The sequence below is a fragment of the Asterias rubens genome, chromosome 11, assembly GCF_902459465.1.
Source record: "Asterias rubens chromosome 11, eAstRub1.3, whole genome shotgun sequence".
Classification (NCBI taxonomy): domain Eukaryota; kingdom Metazoa; phylum Echinodermata; class Asteroidea; order Forcipulatida; family Asteriidae; genus Asterias; species Asterias rubens.
The window spans coordinates 4443891-4467862 of NC_047072.1; the positions used below are offsets into that span (position 1 = coordinate 4443891).

Consider the following 23972-nt stretch of genomic DNA (forward strand, 5'->3'; position numbering starts at 1 on the left):
AGTGGGTCACTTTGGGGCTGGCCTAATGCGCATGACGTCACCTCGAGAGGGTGATTGATTGTTCAATTAGCTCTTTTCGGGGGCTCACCCGAGTGAGCACCGCGTGGTAGACACATGAAAGCTAAATCGAATGCACCCTTATATTTTGTAGAGCCTACTGCTGCCTTTTTGTAAAGATTAAATTAGTTGCGAGTATCTGCTATTGAGATGTCATGATGTGTGTTTTGTACCTCCAGTGAGAACTCGGCATCTTTCAGTTGAATACCACCCCCACCCCAAGTACAGATCAGAGAGCATGACAAAATAGTTGATCAGCTCAAAGTACCTTAAATTGAAATGGAATTGAAATCTGGAATGAAGTCACACTCTCTTTATTTTTAACTCTGGTCTTTACTGCACAAAGCGGATTTGATTTTTGATTTCTTGTTTTATTCCAAAAGGAATATACTGTACATATACCTTACCCTAAGGAAGGGTTACACAATTTTTATAACAATACAAATTAGGTTTACATCTTGAGGACAAGTGAGAACATTTAATACAGGCACACATTACAATTGATCCTGTATACTTAATTTCCCTTTTGCCGACAGATCGCTCCATCGCATTATTATACCTTGCAGGGCAAAACATAAGCTTAAGATACGTCCGTAGGGTGCGATCAAGCGACGAATCTAGTATAATTCAATGTTCCCATTAAGTATTTAATTAGCAAATTGAAATAACGTCATAATCACGTCACCTTGCATCACGTAACATTTAACAAAAAACAAAGGTTCATTTTGGGAGTCGAATATCTAGTGTTTGTATTTGTCTTGTTTTGTTGTCTATAAGACGATGTGACCTCTGACGTCACACGAAAACCATAACATGATTCGCGCGCATACCGCCGGGCAAAACCTGTGTGTGTTTTGGCAGCCACCTAGAAAGTGTACGCAATCTTACTAACTCTTTGCCCGGCGAAACATGACGTATTATAGTGTTTTGTCAACAGAGGGCGGTTTGAATGTAAACATAGGTCACATATTATAAGCCTGCTTTCCTGATAATTAGACATTAGAAGACCCATTGTGTTTTGTGCACTAAAGAGAACCAATTTCAATTTTTGTTTTATTCTCTAGAGTCTAAGTACAATAACATCCCAATTGCAGAAAGTATACGCTTGCGGTGGCCTAATTGATGTCCTTGAGGAAGATACTTTACTATATTTGCTTCTCTTCACCAAGGGATATACATGGGTACCTGCGAGGGCGGAGGTTGATATTGTGAATGATAAAGCCTTCCGAGCGCCACGGCAGCTCGGGGCTGTATCCTCCCTAATGGGAGCTGAGAAAGATTAAAGGGATGTTTATTGGCCCAATGACCAGGGCACTAATGTGCATTGATACGGTTTATTGTGAAATGCGCTATATAAGAATTTGTTGTTATTATTATTATTATTTCACTAAACGGAGTAGGGGAAAGTAAATTAGTGTATGCTTATTTAGAGTGGGATGCAATCTGCATGGTTATTACTTTTTTGATGACCAGAAAGAATGGTGTTTTTTATTACCATGGCAACATATTCCTCTGCAGTTAAATTTGAATCACGATTCGAGGAATTTACTGAGGGGAAGTAGATGTGTGGGAACGGCAGCTCACCATTTCAAGCCAGAGTGAGAAAATGGCGGCCTTGAGTAGTTTGATTTTCCTCTTGCTTGAGATGTTTTTTGAGGTGTCAGCGTCTTATAGTGTGAGTGGTCTTTACCGAGGGGTCTGGTACCAGCCGGTAGAGCACCACGCCCTTTTAGGTCAGTCGTTCATGAATATCTCGGGCATCTCTGCCGTCAGATGTTCAGTTCGGTGTCTCAGCCATCATGGATGTTTCTCATTCAACTACGATCACACCAATCAAGTCTGTCAGATGAACAACGCCAGTGCTGAGCACGTCTGTGTCAACTTTCAAGGAATGCTGAATGTGTCGTATTACGACGCAACTGCAAAACCAACTTGCCAGGTACTTGTAAATTGAATTCGTTCATGTGTGTTTTCACATTGTTTTCTTTTTGTCGTTTTCTATCAATTTATTTCATGACGGACATGTTGAAAGGATAAGCTAGTTTTCACCTGGAACTTTTTTGGCAGCGAAAAAGGTTACTTAGACCATTATTTTCTTCTCCTTTGAAGCAAGCGGTGGAATTGAGAGGTAGGCCTATTTTAAATAATTATCCGTTTCATAACTAAAATGTGATTATTATACACCCACAATTTCAATCCTGTATTTTGATTTTGAATTTTTTTAATGGCTTACACTTGTATTTTCTTCCTCCATGCACTTGTCACAATAAGGCCAAGTAAAAAAAGAAACATGTTTAGCGTCCGGGTTTCTAAAAAAAAGGCAGGAGGAGGGGCTTTTTATTTTTTATTTCAAGATGGCCGCCATTCTTTGTTAAAATGTAAAATATCCTTTGTTTCTTCTACTGCTGAAATACACAAAACATTAATGAAACATTTTGGTCGAGGCATTCAGATAAGACATTCAGATTGTTTTTGCTGAGATCATCTTTTGTTACATACTGACTATGTAGACTGTTTTAGAACTGCATTGGTGTGTATCAACTATCAGTTAACATATTAATTAATAATAATCTTGCACTTTTTTGGTCCCCCAAACTTAATCTTTGCCCCCGCTTGTAATCACTGGTTAAAATACATATTTTTTGATATTTTGTTTATTTTCTCTACTGGCTTTCAAGAAGGATTTTCCCATCACTTCATGATGATTGTGTGAATACACCATTTCCATGATCTGTGTTCTCATCACAGCATCCTCAACAAATTCAAATACCTTAAATGTGTCAGAATTTCAAAATCTCTGATCGATGAATACATACAGCCCAGACAAGCATAACATAATGTAAATGTTTACAATTTTTTACAAAAAATACAGTAATATTGCGTGCAACAAAACTGATGTCTGGAATTTACTGTGGATTAATTGTATAAATTTCAAAATGTGTTCGTTCCTACCTTGTTTTACAGAGTATTATTTCTGGCAATGAAAAGTGCGCTCCTGCGAAGGTCTCTGTGGGTTTTGGTGAGTAATCAGTTAATTATTTGTTTTAATTCCGTTGGAGCGTTTTAAGACACTGGACATAACCAAAATGTGTCCCATCAGTGCCTTTAAGAACATGCAAGAATCTGTTGAAGATTAAGACATCATGACCCAGTTCAAGTAACAAAAATTGTATCAAAGCCACCTTTAAAGGCAGTATACACTGTTGGTCATTGTCAAAGACGAGCCTTCACAGTTGGTGTATCTCAACATATGCATAAAATAAAAGACTTGTGAAAATTTGAGCTCAATCGGTCATCAAACTTGCAAGATAATAATGAAAGAAAAAACACCCCTGTCACACGAAGTTGTGTGTGTTTAGATGGTTGATTTCGAGACCTCAAGTTCTAAATCTGTGGTCCCGAAATCAAATTCGTTGAAAATTACTTCTTTCTCGAAAACTGTGGCATTTCAGAGGGAGGGTTTTATGCTAATAATTATTTTGAGTGATTACCAATAGTGTCCACTGCCTTTAATGAAACTCAAAACCACTATATGGGCATTATGTGTACATAAATCTGGTATCTTTCTATTCCCGATCCAGAGAAACTCGGTCTTGAGGATGGTTCGATCCCCGATGAGAGCCTCTCCGCTTCAAGCAACTGGGAACCCTATGACACTTATACACGTACGAGCACGCCGGCTGGTGGCCGTCTCAACAAGCTACCGCCTGACGCTGATACCATAGGGGCATGGCACCCTAGGGTAGCGGATACCAACCAGTGGATACAGGTGGATTTTGGCAACCCGACCTACGTCACTGGGGTACTCACACAGGGGCGTAACGGTGGAGCTGCTCAGTGGGTGACAAAGTACAAGGTGCAGTTCGAACCGCCCTCACCGGCAGGCCTTGTTGATGTGAAGGACCAACTTGGTCAAACTCAGGTATGTTTATATATTAAAGAGCCTCCTTTGATTTCACCCTTTTTAGAATGAAAACCCCTGATAAACAACTAATAATAAGATGTTATTTATCCTCCTTCTAGATATTCAATGGCAACACCGACAGAAACAGCATCGTCGAGAGGCGCTTCTTTAAGCCCGTCTGGGCGGTCAAGATTCGCATCGTGCCCGTTGAGTGGGAATATTACCTCGCTCTGCGTTTTGAGCTGCTTGGCTGTAGAAAAGCGGTTTAATATTTATTCAAATTGGTTAATTGTAAAATAAATATCCACGAAAATCATAACATCAAAATTTAGGTTTATTCCTAACAGACCACAACCTTGATCCCTATAGTTAAAAAAAAATCAGTTTATTCTTCAATGTGCAATCGTACCGGTGTCCAAGGGAATTCTGTCCGCCGGACATTCTTTCCCCAATACATTATATGGGGACAGAATATATCTATATGATAAATTATTGTGGGCTAAAGGAGGATGTTTCAAAAGAGGGCGCCATCAATCAGAAGTAGCTATAGTAAATATTTTACTCAGCGCTGTTAAAAAAAGAAAAAGAAAAAAAAGTTACAACCAATTTGCAAACGACTGAATGTGTCCTTTAAAAGAAGTTCTTAATATTATTGCATTTGCCTGTACAAATTAATTATAAAGATGGTAACTAATTTGTTTGTTAGTAGAGCTACAAATCTATGAATGCCCATCCTCGTTAAATTGTGTTTTAGGTTTTTTTAATTTTAGAATCAGTCCTTTAAAATTGTAGATCGAAGCGACAACTAATGTTGCAATTTATTTATACAAAAACATGTTTTACAACTTAAAAGAACATTACAGAATTGGGGGGAAAATGGTCTTAGATCACAGATTAACATAAAACTTACACGGTCTTTTGAAGGTAGTGGAAAACATATTACATCTTACACGTCTTAAACTTGATGAGAAATAAATAAACTCATTTCCCGTTTGTAGTTTATGGCTCAGTGAGCATTTCTTTTGATTTGTTAATCGATGTCATGCAAAATGTAAAATCTGTCACTATTCTCTCGCGGCCCAGATGGCCGATCAATCTTAACCTTCAACAGGTTTGTCAGTTTATGTATTATGGCGGATTACATAAAGTGTTTACACTGCCAGCAACTTTAGGTACAAACAACCCATTTTAAAGGCAGTGGACACTATTGGTAAATACTCTAAATAATTACTAGCATGAAACCTTTCTTACTGACGAGTAATGGGGAGAGGTTGATGGAATAAAACATTGTGAGAAACGGTTCCCTCTGAAGTGCCATAGTTTTTGAGAAAGAAGTAATTTTCCACGAATTTGATTTCGAGACCTCAGATTTAGAACTTGAGGTTTCGAAATCAACCATCTAAACGTACACAACTTCGTGTTTTTTTTCCTTCATTATTATCTCGCAAGTTCGGTGACAGATTGAGCTCAAATTTTCACACGTTTGCTATTTTATGCATATGTTGATATACACCAACAGTGAAGGCTAGTCTTTGACAACAACCAATAGTGTCCACTGTCTTTAATACTCTCAGTAGTTAAGTTGTAGCATGTGGTGCTTTCTGGAAACTGGGAAGGATTTGGAAGTCTTTATCCGTGAATCAAGAGCTAAAACTCAACATCTTCAAGACAGCCTGCCTTCCTATACTCCTATAATTTTTATGGCTGTGAGACATGGATCCTGACCAAGCAGCTCACTACATATCTCAATAGCTATCACACAAACTGCCTCCGAATCGTACTGAGAATAAAACGTCTCGACAGGGTTACTAACACCACGTTGTACAACCTCAGCCACCAAAGTGCATTAACTCAGACCATCCAAAAACGACAACTCGGATGGGTCGGACACATCCTGCGGAAACCCACCAACGAGCCACTCAACATCTACGCTCTTTACTCGCCATCGCATGGCCGGCGCAAACAAGGTCGTCAGCGCCTGCTGTACCCTGAGTACATTGGAAGATTAGTCTCCCCGGAGATCGCGGTTCTTCCTCTGCATTAGGCCATATGCCACAAAAACGACCCCACAATAATATTTGCTATCACGAGCCCCAATTCGATGGTAGGCTATTGATGGAGGTTAATCTACAAGAGGGCTTTTGTTGTCATTGGGCAGGTGCCCTTGCAGACTTTTTGCGATGTTTGTTTCTAAAAAGATTTAGGCCCGAAGTAGATGCATAATTACATTTGAGTGCGAGGCGACTATACCAAATTCCTCGCATTTTGTAGCATCTTGGCCAAATTATAATACTTCAGTTGTGTCTCTGCCCAACCGTTGAGTAATTTAATTATGTGGTTCTCGCATAGTATTATGAAACGTTTGCGCATTTCACACCATCAAGGTTATGCAATTATACTGAAAACTAGTTCTCGTAAGGTTGCCTTATTTTTAAGTAAGGATCGTAGAAAAACGATTATAGTGTGTATTAAAGGCACTGGACACTGTTGGTAATTACTAACAACAGTTGTTAGCGTGACAACTTATTGGTAACGAGCAATGAAGACCTGTTGAAAGTATAAAACAATGTGAGAATTGGCTCTCTTTGAAGTAACTTAGTTTTGAGAAAGAGTTAAATTCTCACTCAAATAATGAAAGACTTCAGCGAGTCCTTTTATTATGCATCTGAAAGCAAACAGAGTAATGGAACAAGGTTGTTTTGTTTTTCTTGCAAAATCGATAAAAATTTGAGCCAAATTTTTCACATTTTTTTTAATGCATATGTTGGGATACACTAAGTGGGAATAATGGTCTTTGACAAATCAAACGTGTCCAGGGCCCTTAAATTCAGATCTTGCAAGGCAGCTTTGTTTTTGATTATGGATAAAAGAAAAAAAAATGTGTCTTAAGTTATAATGCAATTTAGATCTTTTTTTGTTTTCTTTCTTTTTTGCCAGCTAGAGCGTTTATCAATCTGCATGGTTATTGATTTTTTTATGTAAAGTGACTGGATTGAAGGATTTTTTGCCGTTGTCATGGCAACGGGCTTCCGAATGCCTTGCAGTTTAATTAAAGCAACGATTTTCCACTGGCCTAGTAATTAGGAGTAGATTATTGTTTCGGGGTTCGGTAGCTCACCATTTTAAGCCATAGTATTAGAAAATGGCCGCCTTGAGTAGTTTGATTTTCTTCTTGCTTGAGATGTTTCTTGAGGTATCGGCGTCTTATAGAGTGAGTGGTCTTTACCGAGGGGTCTGGTACCAGCCGGTAGAGCACTACGCCCTGCTAGGCCGGTCCTTCATGAATATCTCGGGCATCTCTGCCGTCAGATGTTCAGTTCGGTGTCTCAGTCATCATGAATGTTTTTCTTTCAACTACGATCACACCAATCAAGTCTGTCAGATGAACAACGCCAGTGCTGAGCACGTCTGTGAAAACCTTCAAGGAATGCTGAATGTGTCGCACTACGATGCAACTGCAAAACCAATGTCTTGTCAGGTACTTGTAAAATTCATTCATTTGGTGTTTTTGTCACTTTATTTCATGACCGACATGATGTTCAAATCATTTTTCTTTGTTAAAAGACACTGGACACTATTGATATAAATTTTCAAAGACCAATCTTCTCACTTGGTGTATCTCAACATTATGCATAAATCAACAAACTTATGAAAGCTTAATTGGTCGTCGAAGTTGGGAGATAATAATGAAAGAAAAAACACCCTAGCGTTCCAAAGTTTCCCATTGTGTTTGTGTCTACCTTTTTCTCTCTACAGAATAATGCGTCTAGCAATGTAAAGAGCGCCCCTTTGAAGGCATGTTGGGGTTTTGGTGAGTAATCAAAAATTAATAATAATATCGAAGTCTTATAATTATAGCACACGTATCTACCAAACAAGGTACTCAAGGCGCTATATATACAAACTGTCAGAAAGATGGGTTATTGAAGTGATGAATTCTGAGACCCAATTATGTAGCACCTTAAAAAGGTTTACAAGCAGGTGCTAGGGCGCATACAGCAGCCACAGCCAGGAACACCGGGGCAAACCCCTTCTCTTTTTGATAAGTGCACTGGGTTCTTTTAACAAAATGGGACCAACGGATTTACGTCCCATCCGAAGGACGAAGCAACGGTTAAGTGTCTTGCTTAAGGACACAAGTGTCACGAATGGGGATTCGAACCCACACGCTGCTGATCAGAATAGCTTTCGTTTTAATTCCATTTTGATTTACTAATTTTAAATGACAGCGCTTATCACATAAAATATGATGATGAATAAAAATGAACTCACTTATTTTCTTGTTTGGTTTGAAGAAGAATATATGAATATAAAAAACTAAAGAAATTGTGTTTGATTTTGTAAAACATCTAACACTATTAAAAGGAACATTACAGAATCGTGTTTTGCTAACAACACAGTTGTTGGCAGTGTATCTGCCAAATACATATACTGAAAACTTGTTGAAGTTTAGGGTCGATCGGCCAAATGAAAAACTGCTTACACATTTTGCATGACATCGATGCAACAAAATAAAAATAAAACGCCCATTGATCGACAAATTTCAAATGGGATATTAGTTCTATTTATTTCTTGTCAAAAGACGTTTCAGACAGAAATATTTTAAGGGACATTTTCTATTATCCTCATCTTTACATCGTGTAAATTTTATGTAAATCTGTGATCTTCACGATGATGTTTTTATCGTGATAATTAATATTTTAAATTTGGAATTATGGTGACAATATTGTTTGGAAGTTTCTGTAAGGTAAATTTTGCGGCAAGGAAGGATCTATTTTATTATTAAATCTTGTATCTTTATTTACTCCCTTATCCAGAGAAACTCGGTCTTGAAGATGGTTCAATCCCTGATGAGAGCCTCTCCGCATCAAGTAACTGGGAGCTAAATTTCTTCAGCATAGCGGCGGGTGGCCGTCTCAACAAGATACCGACTGGTAGTTACATAGGAGCATGGTGCCCCAGTGTAGCGGATACCAACCAGTGGATACAGGTGGATTTAGGCAACCCGACCTACGTCACTGGGGTACTCACACAGGGGCGTTATGGTAAATTTGCCCAGTGGGTGACAACGTACAAAGTGCAGTTCGAACCGCCCTCACCGGCAGGTCTTGTTGACGTGAAAGACAAACTTTGTCAAACTCAGGTATAGTATGCTGATATTATTAATAGCCTCCTCTGATTTCACACAAAAAAATCAGATGGAATAAAAATTCGTTTTTACGCCTTCAATTTACAAAATTCTATTTTATTCCCTTTCAAGATATTCAATGGCAACACCGATAAAAACAGCATCGTGGAGGGGCGCTTCTTCAAGCCCGTCTTGGCGGTCAAGATTCGCATCGTGCCCGTTAAGTGGTATGACTTCAACTGTCTGCGTTTTGAGTTGCTTGGCTGTAAATAAGTTACATGTAGTAAACGAAATATCCTCACTTTTAAAAATTTGGAGAAAAATTTCAACTTAATCCAATTCAATTACGTTCATTATTTAGGTTCACTTATTTTGTAATTTATGAAGTTTTGATACTGATTGTGTATGCTTGTATTTGGCCAGTGGATGTCAAGTTTCTATGTTTTTTAACATGGACAATAAATAAATCTAATCTTATCTAATCTAATTACCAACAAAAATCATCAAATCGAAATTCCGGAGTAAATGGCCATTCTGTGACGTATTACAACAACCTCGATCTCAGTGCCCAATTTTCATCAGTACAGTAGTTTAATAAGTCACTTCGGAGTTCCAGCTGCGCATGTCTGTTACTGCTGACAACGCAATGTTGTCTATCTCCAATAACCTTTTGACAATACCAGCGGGTATTGTCAAAAGGTTACGGGAGATAGACAAACCCCGTTGTCAGCAGTAACAAACGTGCGCCGCTGACATTCCGAAGTGGCTTATACCATTAAACATATCTTTGGAACGCTAGGTGGCAGCAGACTTACCAGGTAAATTTAAATTTTTTACGTATTTCTGAGCCTGTGCACATTACCGAGAACAATGGATTTTACCTGGTATGTCTGCTGCCACCAAGCGTCCCAAAAGTCTCATATTGGCTAAAAGTTTGTTTTGTTTCTTAGTGTACTTTAATCAACATCACGATTAACTATTGAATTATGGTGTGATTTCAATTGGGGCAACCAATCTGTTGCAACATGGAAATCTTTCTGAGAGGATTTTCTTAGCTTTTTGACGAAATGCCTTATTGAAGAGACAGTAGATGATGACATTGAACATACTATTGCTGATTAGTAGCCACACTGTAAGAAACTGCAGCCAACCTGGAATAGACTTTCCCGGTAAAGACTTCACCATTTTCACTGTTAAAAATGGTGTGTAACAGACAGCGTATGTAAAAGTAACATCAATGAATGTCTTGAGAGCTTTGTTGTCATGATTATTGTTTGCCTCATTGTTGCCATTTTGATTCAGTCGCTGTTCATGTTGGCGCCTAATTTTAATCAATCGATAGTAAATACATGACATCAATATTGTTAGAAATATATCTCCAAAAAGTAGAGTTAACACCTGGGGATATGTTGGGGCGTTCATATATTCGCATACTTGCAGTACATGATTAAACTCTGCATACCTTCCAGATGCAATTTTAGTAGATAAACTGAAACATAAACTGAGTAACGCCAAAACAAGCACGACCAGTTTTACCCGATATGTGGTACACCACACAGGAAACTTGTAGGGTCGGGTTACAGCTAGAAACCGTTCAATGTTAAGACAAGTAATCGAAAGTACGGACATTCCAAAACATGTTAGAGTATAAATGACGAACACTTCGCAGCCAATATCACCACCAGGCCAGCTGTCCAGAGCAGATGCTACAACAATGAGTGATGTGAAAATACCTATCATGAGGTCGGATACAGCCAGTGACGTCATCAGAACCTTGGTGCTGTCAGCTAAGTTGGTTACACGGCGTGTCACCGTAATTGAAATAATATTCCCAGATATAATCAGCAGTGCAATGATGGCGATGAAACAAGTACGGAGTGCGATGAGGACTGGGGACAGACCAACAGAGTCTGTGAATGTAGAGTTCATATTCACAGTTGACATTGTCGTTGTTGTTGACCAAATCCAACAAAATCAGCAATTCTAAAGACCTCCAGCAACAGTATAATCAAGTAAGAACTCTCGTTTCTCAGTCATGCATCTCTCACAGTGAAATATTTAAACGTTAACTCGAGAGCTGTAAACTCATGATGCTCTTGTAAAGTGTCCCTGTTTTGTGCACAAAAACGTATAGTAGGGCGTAATCTATGCTTTGAATACCGTTACTGTTAAAATTGAGCTCAATATGATGCGTAAGAGTAATGTGCTTGTGATTTTGTTAACAGAACTCAGGAAAGTTATACAATGCTAACACACATCGTTATAAGAGGAAAACCAAAATGAATACTCAGTGTGATTGTAAAAGATGTGGATTAATAGTTTTTCAATTAGGCTGATATTTTGCAGTTCTCTAAGAAAAACATTTTCAGCTATTAATCAGGAGTAAAGACAATCGGTGCTCCATAAATATTGAGAGCATGTATTTGTTTTTATTTTTGAATCAACTGGTGGCTTATACTAGCCTATCTTACATCAATGATTGGCAGCTGTACTTAATAGAATAAACAAGTCCCTGTTTCGGCACACACATGGTGGCGCAGTATATTGTTGATCACTCTCTAACAGGAACTTCTTAGGTTTTTCACGAAATACCTTATTAAAAAGACAATTGATGATAACAGTGAACATACTGTTGTTCATTACCAACCAAATTGTTGGGATATTGAAGTCAATCTGTAAGAGACACCCCTGATAATGACTATCGGTATATTGTCAAAGACCAGTCTTCTCACTTGGTGTATCTCAACATCAGCATACAATAATAAACCTGTGGAAAGTTGAGCTCAATCGGTCATCGAAGTTGAGATAATAATGGAAGGAAAAACACACTTTTCACACGAAGTTGTGTGCTTTGAGATGCTTGATTTCAAGACCTCAAATTCTAAATCTGAGGTCTCGAAATCAAATTCACGGAAAATTAATTCTTTCACGAAAACTACGTCACTTCAGAGGGAGCCGTTTCTCAAAGAAGATTATACTATCAACCTCTCCCCATTACTCGTTTTATACCAAGTAAGGTTTTATGCTAATGATTATTTTGAGTAATTACCAATAGTGTCCACTGCCTTTAAAGGCATACTATAGTTCCACCCATTGCGTAGAATCTGAACCGAATTACACACTTCGATAGTTTCTCTTGCGAACCGAGCTGCAATAATTAATTAATTCTCGCCTGGAGTTTATAAAATGGTACTGGAACTATTGCTCGTTTCAAGTGAACCAAGCCTAATTTCAATTTAAACACCTCAATATTTTCTCTGTCGAACCGTGCCGCAATTTAATTTAGTGGGCAACAACCTTACCTTTTCTATGTGGTGTCGATTTGGAGTCTGCAGTAAAATCTGAGGCTCCTTTTTCGATGTCAAAACAGGGTAAAACATCTTTGTACCAATGGGTACAAACAATTTAAGTTTTGTTTAATAATCTAACAGGTTGTGGTGCAAGCCTTTAGGGTAAAGGATGATGGGCAAGGTCTGACCAAGTTCAGTGTTAGACATTCAAGAGCCTGGTTAAAACCAGACTGTGCTTTATGGTTGTTGTTTTCAAGTTAGAATAGTAATTGTGGATCTATGTAATAATTACGGTATTATATCTGCTGCCTCAAATCAGGGTCAGGCTAGGATTTTGTAATAATAAAATGTGTCTGTCCAAACTAATGCTTAGTTGGTGTCCTTGTTAATGCTATCATGCCCTTGTCATGGCTACAAGGAAAATATCACAAATTCGCCGCTACCTGGATGAAGCAACTACTCTTCGTCTTGTTCATGCCTTCGTCACTACTAGACTTGATTCCTGCAATTCACTTCTGTATGGACTCACCGATAAAGATCTTGCTAAAATTCAACGTGTACAGAACACTGCTGCTCGCCTCGTTTCTTGTCTGCCTCGTTCTCACCATATTACACCTGTACTAATGCAATTGCATTGGCTCCCAGTTAAGTTTCGAACAGTTTACAAAATTCTTCTGTTAACTTTCAAGGCTCAAACGTGTCAATCTCCTGCTTATTTATCTGAACTTGTTCATCATTATTCCCCTACTCGGACTTTACGATCATCTCAACAGTCATTGCTTTCTGCTACTAGAGCTTCTTCCATTTTTTATGGCCACAGATCTTTTTCTTACGCCGCACCATTTCTTTGGAATAGTCTTCCTGTGCATATTCGCCAAGCTAATACTTTACAATGTTTACAAAACTCATTTGTTTAAAGCTTCTTTTTTTGTAATTTGCCTATCTTTCTCTAATTGTTTATTTTATTGTTTCTTTAATGCGCTTAGAGGCTTTTGCATTAGGCGCTTTACAAATGTCTTATTATTATTGTACTCAATTGCTTTTTGTAAAGCAAGGCGACAAACGTGAATGGTGTATACCATTACCATGGCAACGGGTAACCTTGCAGTCAATTTATGCATACTTCCCCCCGAACTCACTGAGTGAAAGTGACTATTGTTTAAGTGTGTGCGCACAAACTCACCGTTTCACCAGAGTGAGAAAATGGCCGTCTTGAGTGGTTTGATTTTCCTCTTGCTTGAGATGTTTCTTGAGGTTTCGGCGTCTTATAGTGTGAGTGGTCTTTACCGAGGTGTCTGGTACCAGCCGGTAGAGCACAACGCCCTGCTAGGCCGGTCCTTCATGAATATCTCGGGTATTTCTGCCGTCAGATGTTCAGTTCGGTGTCTCAGCCATCACGGATGTTTCTCTTTCAACTACGATCACATCGATCAAGTCTGTCAGATGAACAACGCCAGTGCTGAGCACGTCAGCTGTGACAACTTTCAAGGAATGCCGTATTTTTCGTACTACGACGCAACTGCAAAACCAAAGACTTGTCAGGTACATTTACGTTTAACAGTTTTGTTTGCGTTTTTTAACCACTCGTTTTCTGTCTAGTTTATTTCATGACCGAGATAATCAAAGCATTTTCCTTTGTTAGAACGAAAATTTACTGTTCTTACTTTAATGAAACGATGAAATATATCATATCAATTACACTCGTGTTCGTTATCACTTTACTCTACAGATTAATTCTGTTTCTGGCAATGGAAAGTGCGCTCCCTTGCAGGCCGGTTTTGTTTCTGGTGAGTAATCACTTAATCGCTGAATTTATTTCTCTGGAGCATTTAATTATAGACAGGGGTGATTGCACAACAACGATGAAGTTGGCTATAGAAACGAAATAGGCATAACAAAATATTCTTGTCTTGTGTAATAACAATCTAATTCTTACTGAAAATAATAAAAGAAAAAGAATATGTATTTGATTTTCGTTGAACATATATTTCACCGTAGATATCAATAACAAAAATCCGTTGAGGTTGTAAAAGAAGTCGAGTATTTGTGTAAATTTATCGATAGAAAACTTAAATTTGAACAAAAGTACTAATCAATTCAGACCAAATCCTTCACTTTTTAAGAAAGTTGTATTCTTCAATCATTTTTCAAGTGCAATTTAATAACAACTATTTTAAGAGTATGGCCATTTTCTGTATATTGCATTTCAATGTGTACTTCATGGTCTGTATAATAACTATGACCGCAAACTTTAAGACTTCTGAACATTTTTATTTTTATTTGTATTCTTCTTGTTTATTGTTTCAGGCTTTACTTGTTTTGTCTACAACTCGCCGTATACAGATGAAAGCAAATTTCCAACATTTTTATGATGACAAGAAATTTTGAATATTTTTTGAGTATTCCCTGTTGAGTCCTTTCTGCAATCTTAGGCATTATGTGTACAATAAATATATCTCGTTCTTTTTTTTTTAACGGTTCAGAGAAACTCGGTCTTGAAGATGGTTCGATTCCCGATGAGAGCCTCTCCGCATCAAGTAACTGGAATGACGGGTATTATGTCAGCACGCCGGCTGCTGGCCGTCTTAATAAGATACCGCCTGACGATAAAACCATAGGGGCGTGGCATGCTAGGGTAAAAGATACCAACCAGTGGATACAGGTGGATTTAGGCAACCCGACCTACGTCACTGGGGTACTCACACAGGGGCGTTATGGTGGATATCCGACTTTGGTGACAGAGTACAAAGTGCAGTTTGAACCGCCCTCACCGGCTTGTCTTGTTTACGTGAAAGACCAATTTGGTCAAACTCAGGTATGCTAATAAGTATCCTCCTTTGATTTCACATCTTTTTCAGATGGTACATACACCCTCCTGATGCAATTGATAATAATATGTTTTTTTTATCCCCATATAGATATTCAATGGCAACACCGATCAGAACAGCATCGTGGAGAGGCGCTTCTTCGAGCCCGTCTTGGCGGTCAAGATTCGCATCGTGCCCGTTGCATGGAATAATGCCATCGCTCTGCGTTTTGAGCTGATTGGCTGTAATTAAATTATGCACTACGTCTAGTAAATAACCAACCTACACTATTGTGGCAAGGGGGGAAAGGCGCAGGACATTAATGACCATTCTGTGACGTATTACAACAATTTCGATCCTTGACCTCAATATCAAACTACTTGTCTTGATAAATTTAACAAACACATTTTTACAAACAGAGTTTTATTATCATGGGGTTCTTACACCCACAACATTTAATAAGCTTTGTGATAGACCAGACATAAATTAACTCGAGTTTTCGAACGTAGAAGCTTTTTATTGAAGCGACCAAACTCCGTACGGGAGCATTGTACGTCGCACACCGTTCACTACGAATTATGGACTCCCCTCAGAACACTCTTGGTGGCGCACTTTATTGTGGCTCACATGAGTTCGAGGAAATCGTACCTTCTGTTCGTGCTTGGAAAAATAATTGTCAAAGTTCTTAAATACTGTAAATAAAGAGACGAGTTATGCGTGGTAAATCGGACTAAATAAGATAAACAGTGATGATTAAGGTAAATCGGGCAAGATTATGTATCAACCCTCTGTTATAATTTTTAAAAGACACAGGTTACTTTCTTAACGTAGGCGTTATACCTAAAATAGATAAATTCGAGGTTTCACGTCGAAGAAAGGTTTTAAACATGGACTATAACGGATTATTGATATAGCCAATATTACTATTTTTGTACAAGAAATGTAAAATAAGGACTGATATTTTAGTAGTATTCAATAAAACCTTTTCCTTTATGCAAAAAAAACACAAATTCGCGCGGCGTACTCCGACCCAGAAAACTCAGTTTCGGCAAAAGCCGGTGACCCACGAACCATTCATACACAGTGTGTGACGTCACACCACGTACCGAAGCTCTGTACACAGTGTGTCAGGTCGATCGTGTGCGTGCATTTTACATGTACATTGAATGTGGAATAACATCGGACACTATAGGCTGCATTTTTTGGACACAAAAAATAGCGAAAATGTCCGATGGCAGCGGGTCTTGGGAAAACCACAGTATAGATGAGGAAAAGGCATTTCAGGGAGGCACTTCAGAGGAAAGTGAGGGCTCTAGCGATAAGGGGATCTCACCGGACGAGAGAGAAGCCGAAGACGTGTTATGAGTACATGTAGTTAACCAGCCCGGAGACGATGATCGTCAGGCCGAAGACAATGAGCCAAACCCTGATGATCGACGGCTAAAGACAGACTGGTAAGGCCACAAAACGTTTCATGAATTATACTGAATGATGCTTCGTTTGATCAGTTTATTTCTGCTCCCAAAAATAGTTAAAGGCTATCCTTGACTAAATTAAAACATGAACGAACATGATGGACAAGGTTTATTGTTTACCTCCATTCACGTTATAATACATGTACGTGAGCAACACATGCAATGACTTAGGCAGTAGAAATGTGAGGGGAGGGGTAATTTTTGTCTTGCGTTTTATACTTTGTTGACAAAATTCATACATTATCAATTTAAACTGATATTGTAGATTACCTATGTTGTTGTTTTTCTCCACCAAGTAACTGCGTGGTGGTTGACATATTATGTGCATCTACACAAATATCTCATAGTCATGTACATGTATGTAACTGTTACTTTGGATTATGATTGCCTTTTGGCTTGGGTATAGGTTTAAAGCAATTCAGGTACACACATGCAATATTAACACTTCACCATGCAAACCACAAATCTGTTGTTAATAATTTTGTATGAATTCTTTTGTTAATAATTTTGTATGAATTCTTTTGTTAATAATTTTGTATGAATTCTTGTTTTGTTTTACAGAAAACACTGCAATGTTGAATATCAGCAAGTGGTGAGCTTAGGACTATCTTGGCCGTTCAACTGCTGCCACTGACATCATGTTTGGTGGCAGCAACACGAAGGACATTTCCAAACCCTAGTGTACAGTACAGTGGAAGGATTTTCGTATCCACCAACGGATTAGGCAGCTTTGCTTTGGTTTATTTGTCTTCAGTCGTAACAATTTTCCAAGTTATAATGATCCGGAGGGAGTGAGAAATAATTTTATAAGCCATAATAATTTACGTATAAATGTACATGTATATTATTTCATTTTGTTTCTTTCAGAGGGGTGGGTGGTTCAAATTTATCAATTTAATTTGAACCACCCACTCCTCTGAGACACAAAATGTAAATTACTCTGGCTTATAAAATTAGGTGTGTGGTTCAAATTGATTAATTTAGCACTTATGTTCAATAAACTTGTCCCCTGTTGTCAACAATACACTATGATTAACATGGTAACAACATTCAACTTGGTTAGCAGAAATATAAAAACAAAACAAAAAAAGAGAAGCCTACATGTACACCTCCATAATAACGACAACACTAAAACTGTATGTATTTGCAAACGACAATAGTTTATTTTTCAGTTTTAATTATCAAAATTGAAAAAAGGTTGCCTAGTGATAGCGAAATCATCTGAACATTCCGTCATCAAATAAAGTTAACTATACAACCTGTCAACGCCCCTCCCCCTAAAAAAGAAAACCTAAGCCATGTTATGTACCTAGTTAGCTGTGGTTCTCTTTGTAAATTGTAAATTAAGTTGTACATTAAAAGAATATAATAAAATCATTGTGTACAGACCATGTTATTCTGTTTTTAAACAAAGTTGATTGTACTACCCTGGTTACCCCCCCCCCCCCAAAAAAAATATATATAAAAAATAAAATAAAAACCCACATCAATGTGTACAAGCTAGGGCCCAATTTCATGGATCTGCTTACTGTAAACAAAGAATCGACACTTGCGGAAGCAGGAAATTCTGTGCTTACGTCAAGCGTGTTTCGCAAATTTTGGCTTTTGCGGGTCATGGGTGCATACTTGGAGAACGGTGATCATAGCACACAATTTGGTGGTGAACAGATCCATGAAATTGGGCACAGGTCATTCTTTCTTCAAAGTTGATTCTACTACCATGGAACCCCCCCCCCCTACCAAAAGAAACACCAAAAAATCAATGTGTACAGGCTAGGGCCCAATGTCATGGATCTGCATACTGTAAAGAAAGAATCGACACTTGCGGAAGCAGGAAATTCTGTGCTTACATCAAGCGCGTTTCACAGGTTACCAGCGAATTTTGGCTTTTGCGGGTCATAGGTGCATACTTGGTTTATACCAGGCATTCTACGCTTACAAAGTAAGCGCAGAAATTTAGCGTTTGGACGTAAGCAGAGAACGGTGATCATAAGCGCAGAATTTGGTGGTGAACAGATCCATGAAACTGGGCACAGGTCATTCTTTCTTCAAACAAAGTTGAACCCACTACCTTTGAACCCCCACCCCCCCCCCCCCCCCTCAAAAAAAAAAGCTGCTGCATCCTTTTCCGGCTGGTGAAGGTTGATGTCAATGACACGGGGGTAACACATCAGCTGCGGATGGAGTTGTTTTCATGTCTTGTCACCCTGCTGACAATGAACAAGTGCATCTGTTTAATGAAAAATAAAAAACAAAACCAAATAATCGTTATGTGGGATTTCTTGAAAATTTACAAGGCAGATATACAATCTCGGAAGGTTTGACGTAACACCACAGACTGACAATCTCTCTTTGAGTTGGCGTAGTTTTGAAAAGAACCTTACAGAAGTTAACGCAAAACCAGAACAAAAGGAGTCCACATGCAACAAAACCAAGGTGGCAGGTTTTCTTTATGTCTGATAGAAAACATGACCTCCAACCACCCCCTCCCCCAGATCTACACCTAGTACAAAACTGTTCAGGTACAGATCGGGGTGGGGGGGGGGGGGTTCTTGCGATTCAACACCCCATCCCCTCCCCCCTCCACCGTGAACAGTTTTCAAAGGGGCAGCTGAAAAACTAAAAATGAAGAAATCATCTGATCCTCTGAAAATTTGCATGCATAGGCCTACTACTTACCTAAAGTGCTATTGAGAATCTTAGGTCTCCATTTCTAGTTCTGGCTAGCATGTCTCCGTCCTGCATTGTCTTCGTCCTGCATTCTCATTGTAGTGTAGAGCTGCGAGCTATTTCTGTACAAAAAAATATAAAAACAAAAAATAAATAAATAAATTAAAAAACTAGTGCTGAAAAAGAACTGGCCTTATTTTACAAATGCAAATATAGTAAACACTCCATGTAATTAACCGTGCCAAGCCAATAAACACAGCTATAGGAAAACTTCACACTAAACTTCTCTGGAATTGGTAATTCCTGAATTAGGAGAGAAACAAATCTGAATGACCATGGATGGGCAATTATATGGATGGGAGTTTGACATATTTTTGAGCTGTGTCTTAAAAAAAAAAGCGAACAATTCTTAGGCAGCTTTGGCAAAAACAGTGTCCAGCAATCCAGTATAGACCAATATAAATACATGTCGGCGAGGCCAATAAACTGTTAACTGTAACAATCAACTTTTTAAATGGATTAATATAGTGTTCACACATGGTTGAGCATGAACATGCCAGAAAGTGTAAACCAGGGCATAAACATGCCAAAAGCACTTGGGTGGCTACATGGATTCATCACTCAACAGAGTCAATACACTATGTAGCTATTTTATGGTAGTCGGGTCAGATTCAGAGCATGCACATCGTGTCATTTGACAACAAGATGATTGTTCCTTGCATGAAAAGGGTAGAGATTGTTTACTATTTTTCTTATTACAAATACATGTGCATGTATTGGGCCTGAATTAATAATGGAGATAGTTTCACAGTAGTAGATTTTTAAAAATTATTAACAAGTACTTACCAGGCTTTTCTCCCTCTCTTTTCTGTAATGCCACTTCATTCTTTTGCTGTTCCACGGCCACTTGCGACCAGGGCCACGGCAGAGGGACCCCGTCGACGTCGTACTCGTAGCATGCACAAGCAGCACTGGCTGGGGCCTGGTGGTAGAAGATCCCCCTGAATTCTCTCGATGTTTAGAGGTTTAAATTTCGGAATCGATCCAGGCTTCTTACACAAACTGTGAAACTTCTAGTGCATCCACAAACAACCAAATAGTCGGCAGTATTTATAGCTGATACACTAGAAACAAACAGCTTCGTAGCACACACGCACGCCTGTAGTGTGGATGAAAACGCATACACAACACACGGAGTAACATGGCGTAATCTTTGTTTACTCTCGTTGCTTCATGGGTGTGACGTCGCCATTTTTTGACCGCGTTCATGACGTCCGCTGGTTTACAAATCCGCTTGGATTTCAGTGTTGGTTTAATAGCCGGGAACCAGTACAGGGCGGGAAATTTCAAAATCGAAGAATCGAGGTAAAATTTTTTCGGTCAAATTGTAGCAAAATTATTTGGAGAAAAACATGACCACAACAATGAATTGATAGCTGAACACAACATAAACAAGTTCTGATAGTGATTTTAATGTAGGAGTACCGTTATAGTCCATGTTTAAACACTTTTATAAGTTCTCAAAATTAATTAAAAGTCGCCTTTAAACTGTTTGAAAACGTGCTGTTTAAAACATCTTAAACAATCAATTTATTAGAAATAGTTATTTACAAGAGAATCCAGTTATATTTTGAAAACTTGTTTATTTTTTTAACTTAAGGGTCCGTTTGTCCAACAACCGATGGCCCCTTCCTGGTTACTGTCGTCAAGTACGTTGTGTATAATTTAATCTACTCCAAGGCTGGATGTATTCTCTATCGAACCCTGGCGCAATTTAATTACGTGGCCAACAACGTGCCCCTTTCTGGTTATTGTTAATTGTGTTGTGTATATTTTTATCTACTCCAAGACCCCTGTTTAAATTTCAAGACTGAATACCCTTGCAGTCTATTCAATACCACGACCCCCCTCCCCCGAACTCACTGAGTGGTAGTGGCCTGTTGTTTGTGTTCGCTGCAACTTAGCATTTCAAGCCAGAGTGAGAAAATGGCCGTCTTGAGTGGTTTGATATTCCTCTTGCTTGAGATGTTTCTTGAGGTTTCAGCGTCTTATAGTGTGAGTGGTCTTTACCAAGGGGTGTGTTACCCGCCGGTAGAACACCACGCCCTAAAATATATATGCAATAGCATTAGGCAAAACCAAATAATATGTGTGTTTCCTATTACACTGGCCAAAAAATTAGGGTCGGTAGGGACGAAAACACATTTTATTTTGTTGAATTATTTTATTGCTTCAAAACTTAGGGTAGGAACGAATGTTAAAAATATTTTTGCCCTTGCGTGTAAATTTCCTGTAATTTCAACGATGTCCAAGTTCGACTCGAAAACCTCTTAAAATGACACAGAAAATAAGCCCCAAAAGGCAACCGTTCCGAGGTCTGTAAATTTCACGTAACACAAAAGCAGATTTCACGCCTGTAGTCGTTGTTAATTTGCGTGCGACAATAAAATACAAGAAATATTGAACGCTAGAGGTCGTTTTGGAACAATGCAATAGCGTGAGATAAAATGCCCTCTTTTGGTAAAATCTACGGAGTGAGACAAGACTTGACGTGTCACGTGGGAATTTTAGCGCATTTCCAGGCGGCGCAAATGCGAGGGCATAGCGCAGCCCGTCGGCGTACAACGCTCAATCCACATCTGTTGTGCAATCTCAAGATTGAGCAGCGCAATTAACAGATTGCTAGCATTACGAACTCGCACGTGTACATGTACAATGCATAATATGCATGCAGCGACCTCCCAACACACGCTACACGTCCGTCCGTCGTTGCAAAACTAGTACTTGATCAACCATGGATCAATGACGTCTTGTGATGTGTACTGTCCAGTGTCTGAAGTGATAGCATTATCGCAGATAGTTAGCATTATCGCAGTAGTTATATGCAGGAATGGCCTTTCTTTCCCTTTTTTCATTACTTTGTTATTGCAGCCATGCATTCCTACATGAGTAGGCCTCACTTGTTTTGATTAAATTTTTACCACAAAACCTCTACTCACAAAATCATGTCCTAACGTAATGTTGCTTTGGTGTAATAAATGAATGAACATCCTGTTTTTAATGATTTTTTTTTCAGGAGAGTTATGGTAGACTGACATTGAAAGAGAAAGTCATAGAAAGTCCTATCTTAGCCATCGTGACCTGTCCAATTATCTGAAAAATTATCTATGTGACAACTATCCAGGAGTCTATTGGATGGTTTCAGTCTACGATCCTGTTTCAGGTTTTCCTGTACACAATGTCAAAGGACATGTAGGAAAGGTTTATTCACGTTTTCGTGTTAACGGACAACATAATATTGTGGTAGGACAAAGCCTACCCAACATTGGATATCTCACAATGACTTGAGTGATTTGTTTAGGCAAGCATATTCTCCCAAGTATGATCAAACAGGATGGTTTGGATGGGGTGGTTTAGTTTGAAATGCTCAGCGTACAGTTAATGCAACGTGGGGCAAGCTTGTCAATCTCGGAGTGAGACCAATCATGCTTCTTATTTACAGGAGCGAAGTTAGGAGTGGATGGGCTGCATATCAGAAAGGGTGTGGTATTGCTGATAGAATGACGTATACGCGATGTCAAGCTTAACATACCAGTTATAATTATAAATACTTATTAATTGTACAAGTTATAATTATCAAGATTTATTAATTGATACTATTCACAATTATTATGCACACACCAAAGTGGAAAAAGCCCACTTTGTGTCAGAGGGTTGGAATAATACAGGAATAAGTTGGAATAGTCCAATTGCTTTACATGCAAATTGGTATGGGAATTACAATATGCAAGCTTTTTACACATTGCCAAAAAATCCAGGAAACGTCCGATAATAATACAGTTCCTATTATTATTGGTCTCTTTGTTCCGCTACAAGATTTATTTGTAACTCCTGTAAGTGGTTTACCTGCAGCCATTAAGAATTGATGCTTGATACTTAATTAAACAATGTGTTGACCAGTGTTGTAATCAGGATTTTTTTTCTGGGTGGGTCGTGGTTATACGATTTTTGACCTTTTTATAATGAAATAACTGTACAGCAAGATATTAAAATTGTAATACACTGTTGAAACCAAAAACAGAGACTGCTGGAATTCAGATAGATTAACCTCACACAATTGGCAAGGACTTTGGACTGAATGCTTAATTTACATTACAAAAAGGCCATCGAATAAAGTGTATTAACAAAATGTGGACCTTTTGGAGAAAAAAAATTGTTGGGGGGGGTGTTGTACGCCCCCCTCGGCATAGGGTCATGTTTTATGTATGATCTTCCCTTTTTACACAATAACAATCTTTTTGAATTACCAACAAGATCATTATTTCAATTGTAAATAGATCAACTTTGACCATTTTTGTGTTAGCATTCCTTACATTTGTAACTTTCTTTGTTGTGTGTACTACATTTTAGCATTAGTGTTATTAGAATTTAATGTAAACATTTTAACAACTTATTGAAATCTTTTAAGAACTTTGTTGACTTTGAAATAGAGCTGCTACAGGAGAGCCTTAGTTTGAATTATTAAAATTTTAAAATATCCACTTGTTTCTTGATTTAAATCACCTTGATCAAGTCATTTTCGGCAAACGAGCAGCCAATTTAACCACCAAGCTATTCTATTTCGTGCAAAATCGATGCTAT

The 23972-nt window shown here is 38.5% G+C and overlaps 2 protein-coding genes across 2 annotated transcripts; both read left to right on the forward strand.

Annotated features, from left to right (window-relative positions):
- Positions 1–1663: 1663 nt before the first annotated feature.
- LOC117296634 lies at positions 1664–3712 on the forward strand (the record flags this gene model as incomplete). The annotated part of the gene is made up of 3 exons (XM_033779656.1): positions 1664–1996; positions 3022–3076; positions 3639–3712. Coding segments are annotated over exons 1-3 (462 nt in total), but the record flags the coding sequence as incomplete, so codon positions are not given.
- Positions 3713–7142: 3430 nt separating this feature from the next.
- On the forward strand, positions 7143–15438 carry LOC117296635. The gene is made up of 8 exons (XM_033779657.1): positions 7143–7439; positions 7718–7772; positions 8779–9104; positions 9222–9316; positions 13651–13921; positions 14109–14166; positions 14863–15194; positions 15298–15438. Exons 1-8 carry the CDS (start codon positions 7143–7145, stop codon positions 15436–15438), a joined length of 1575 nt encoding a protein of 524 aa, XP_033635548.1.
- Positions 15439–23972: the final 8534 nt, after the last annotated feature.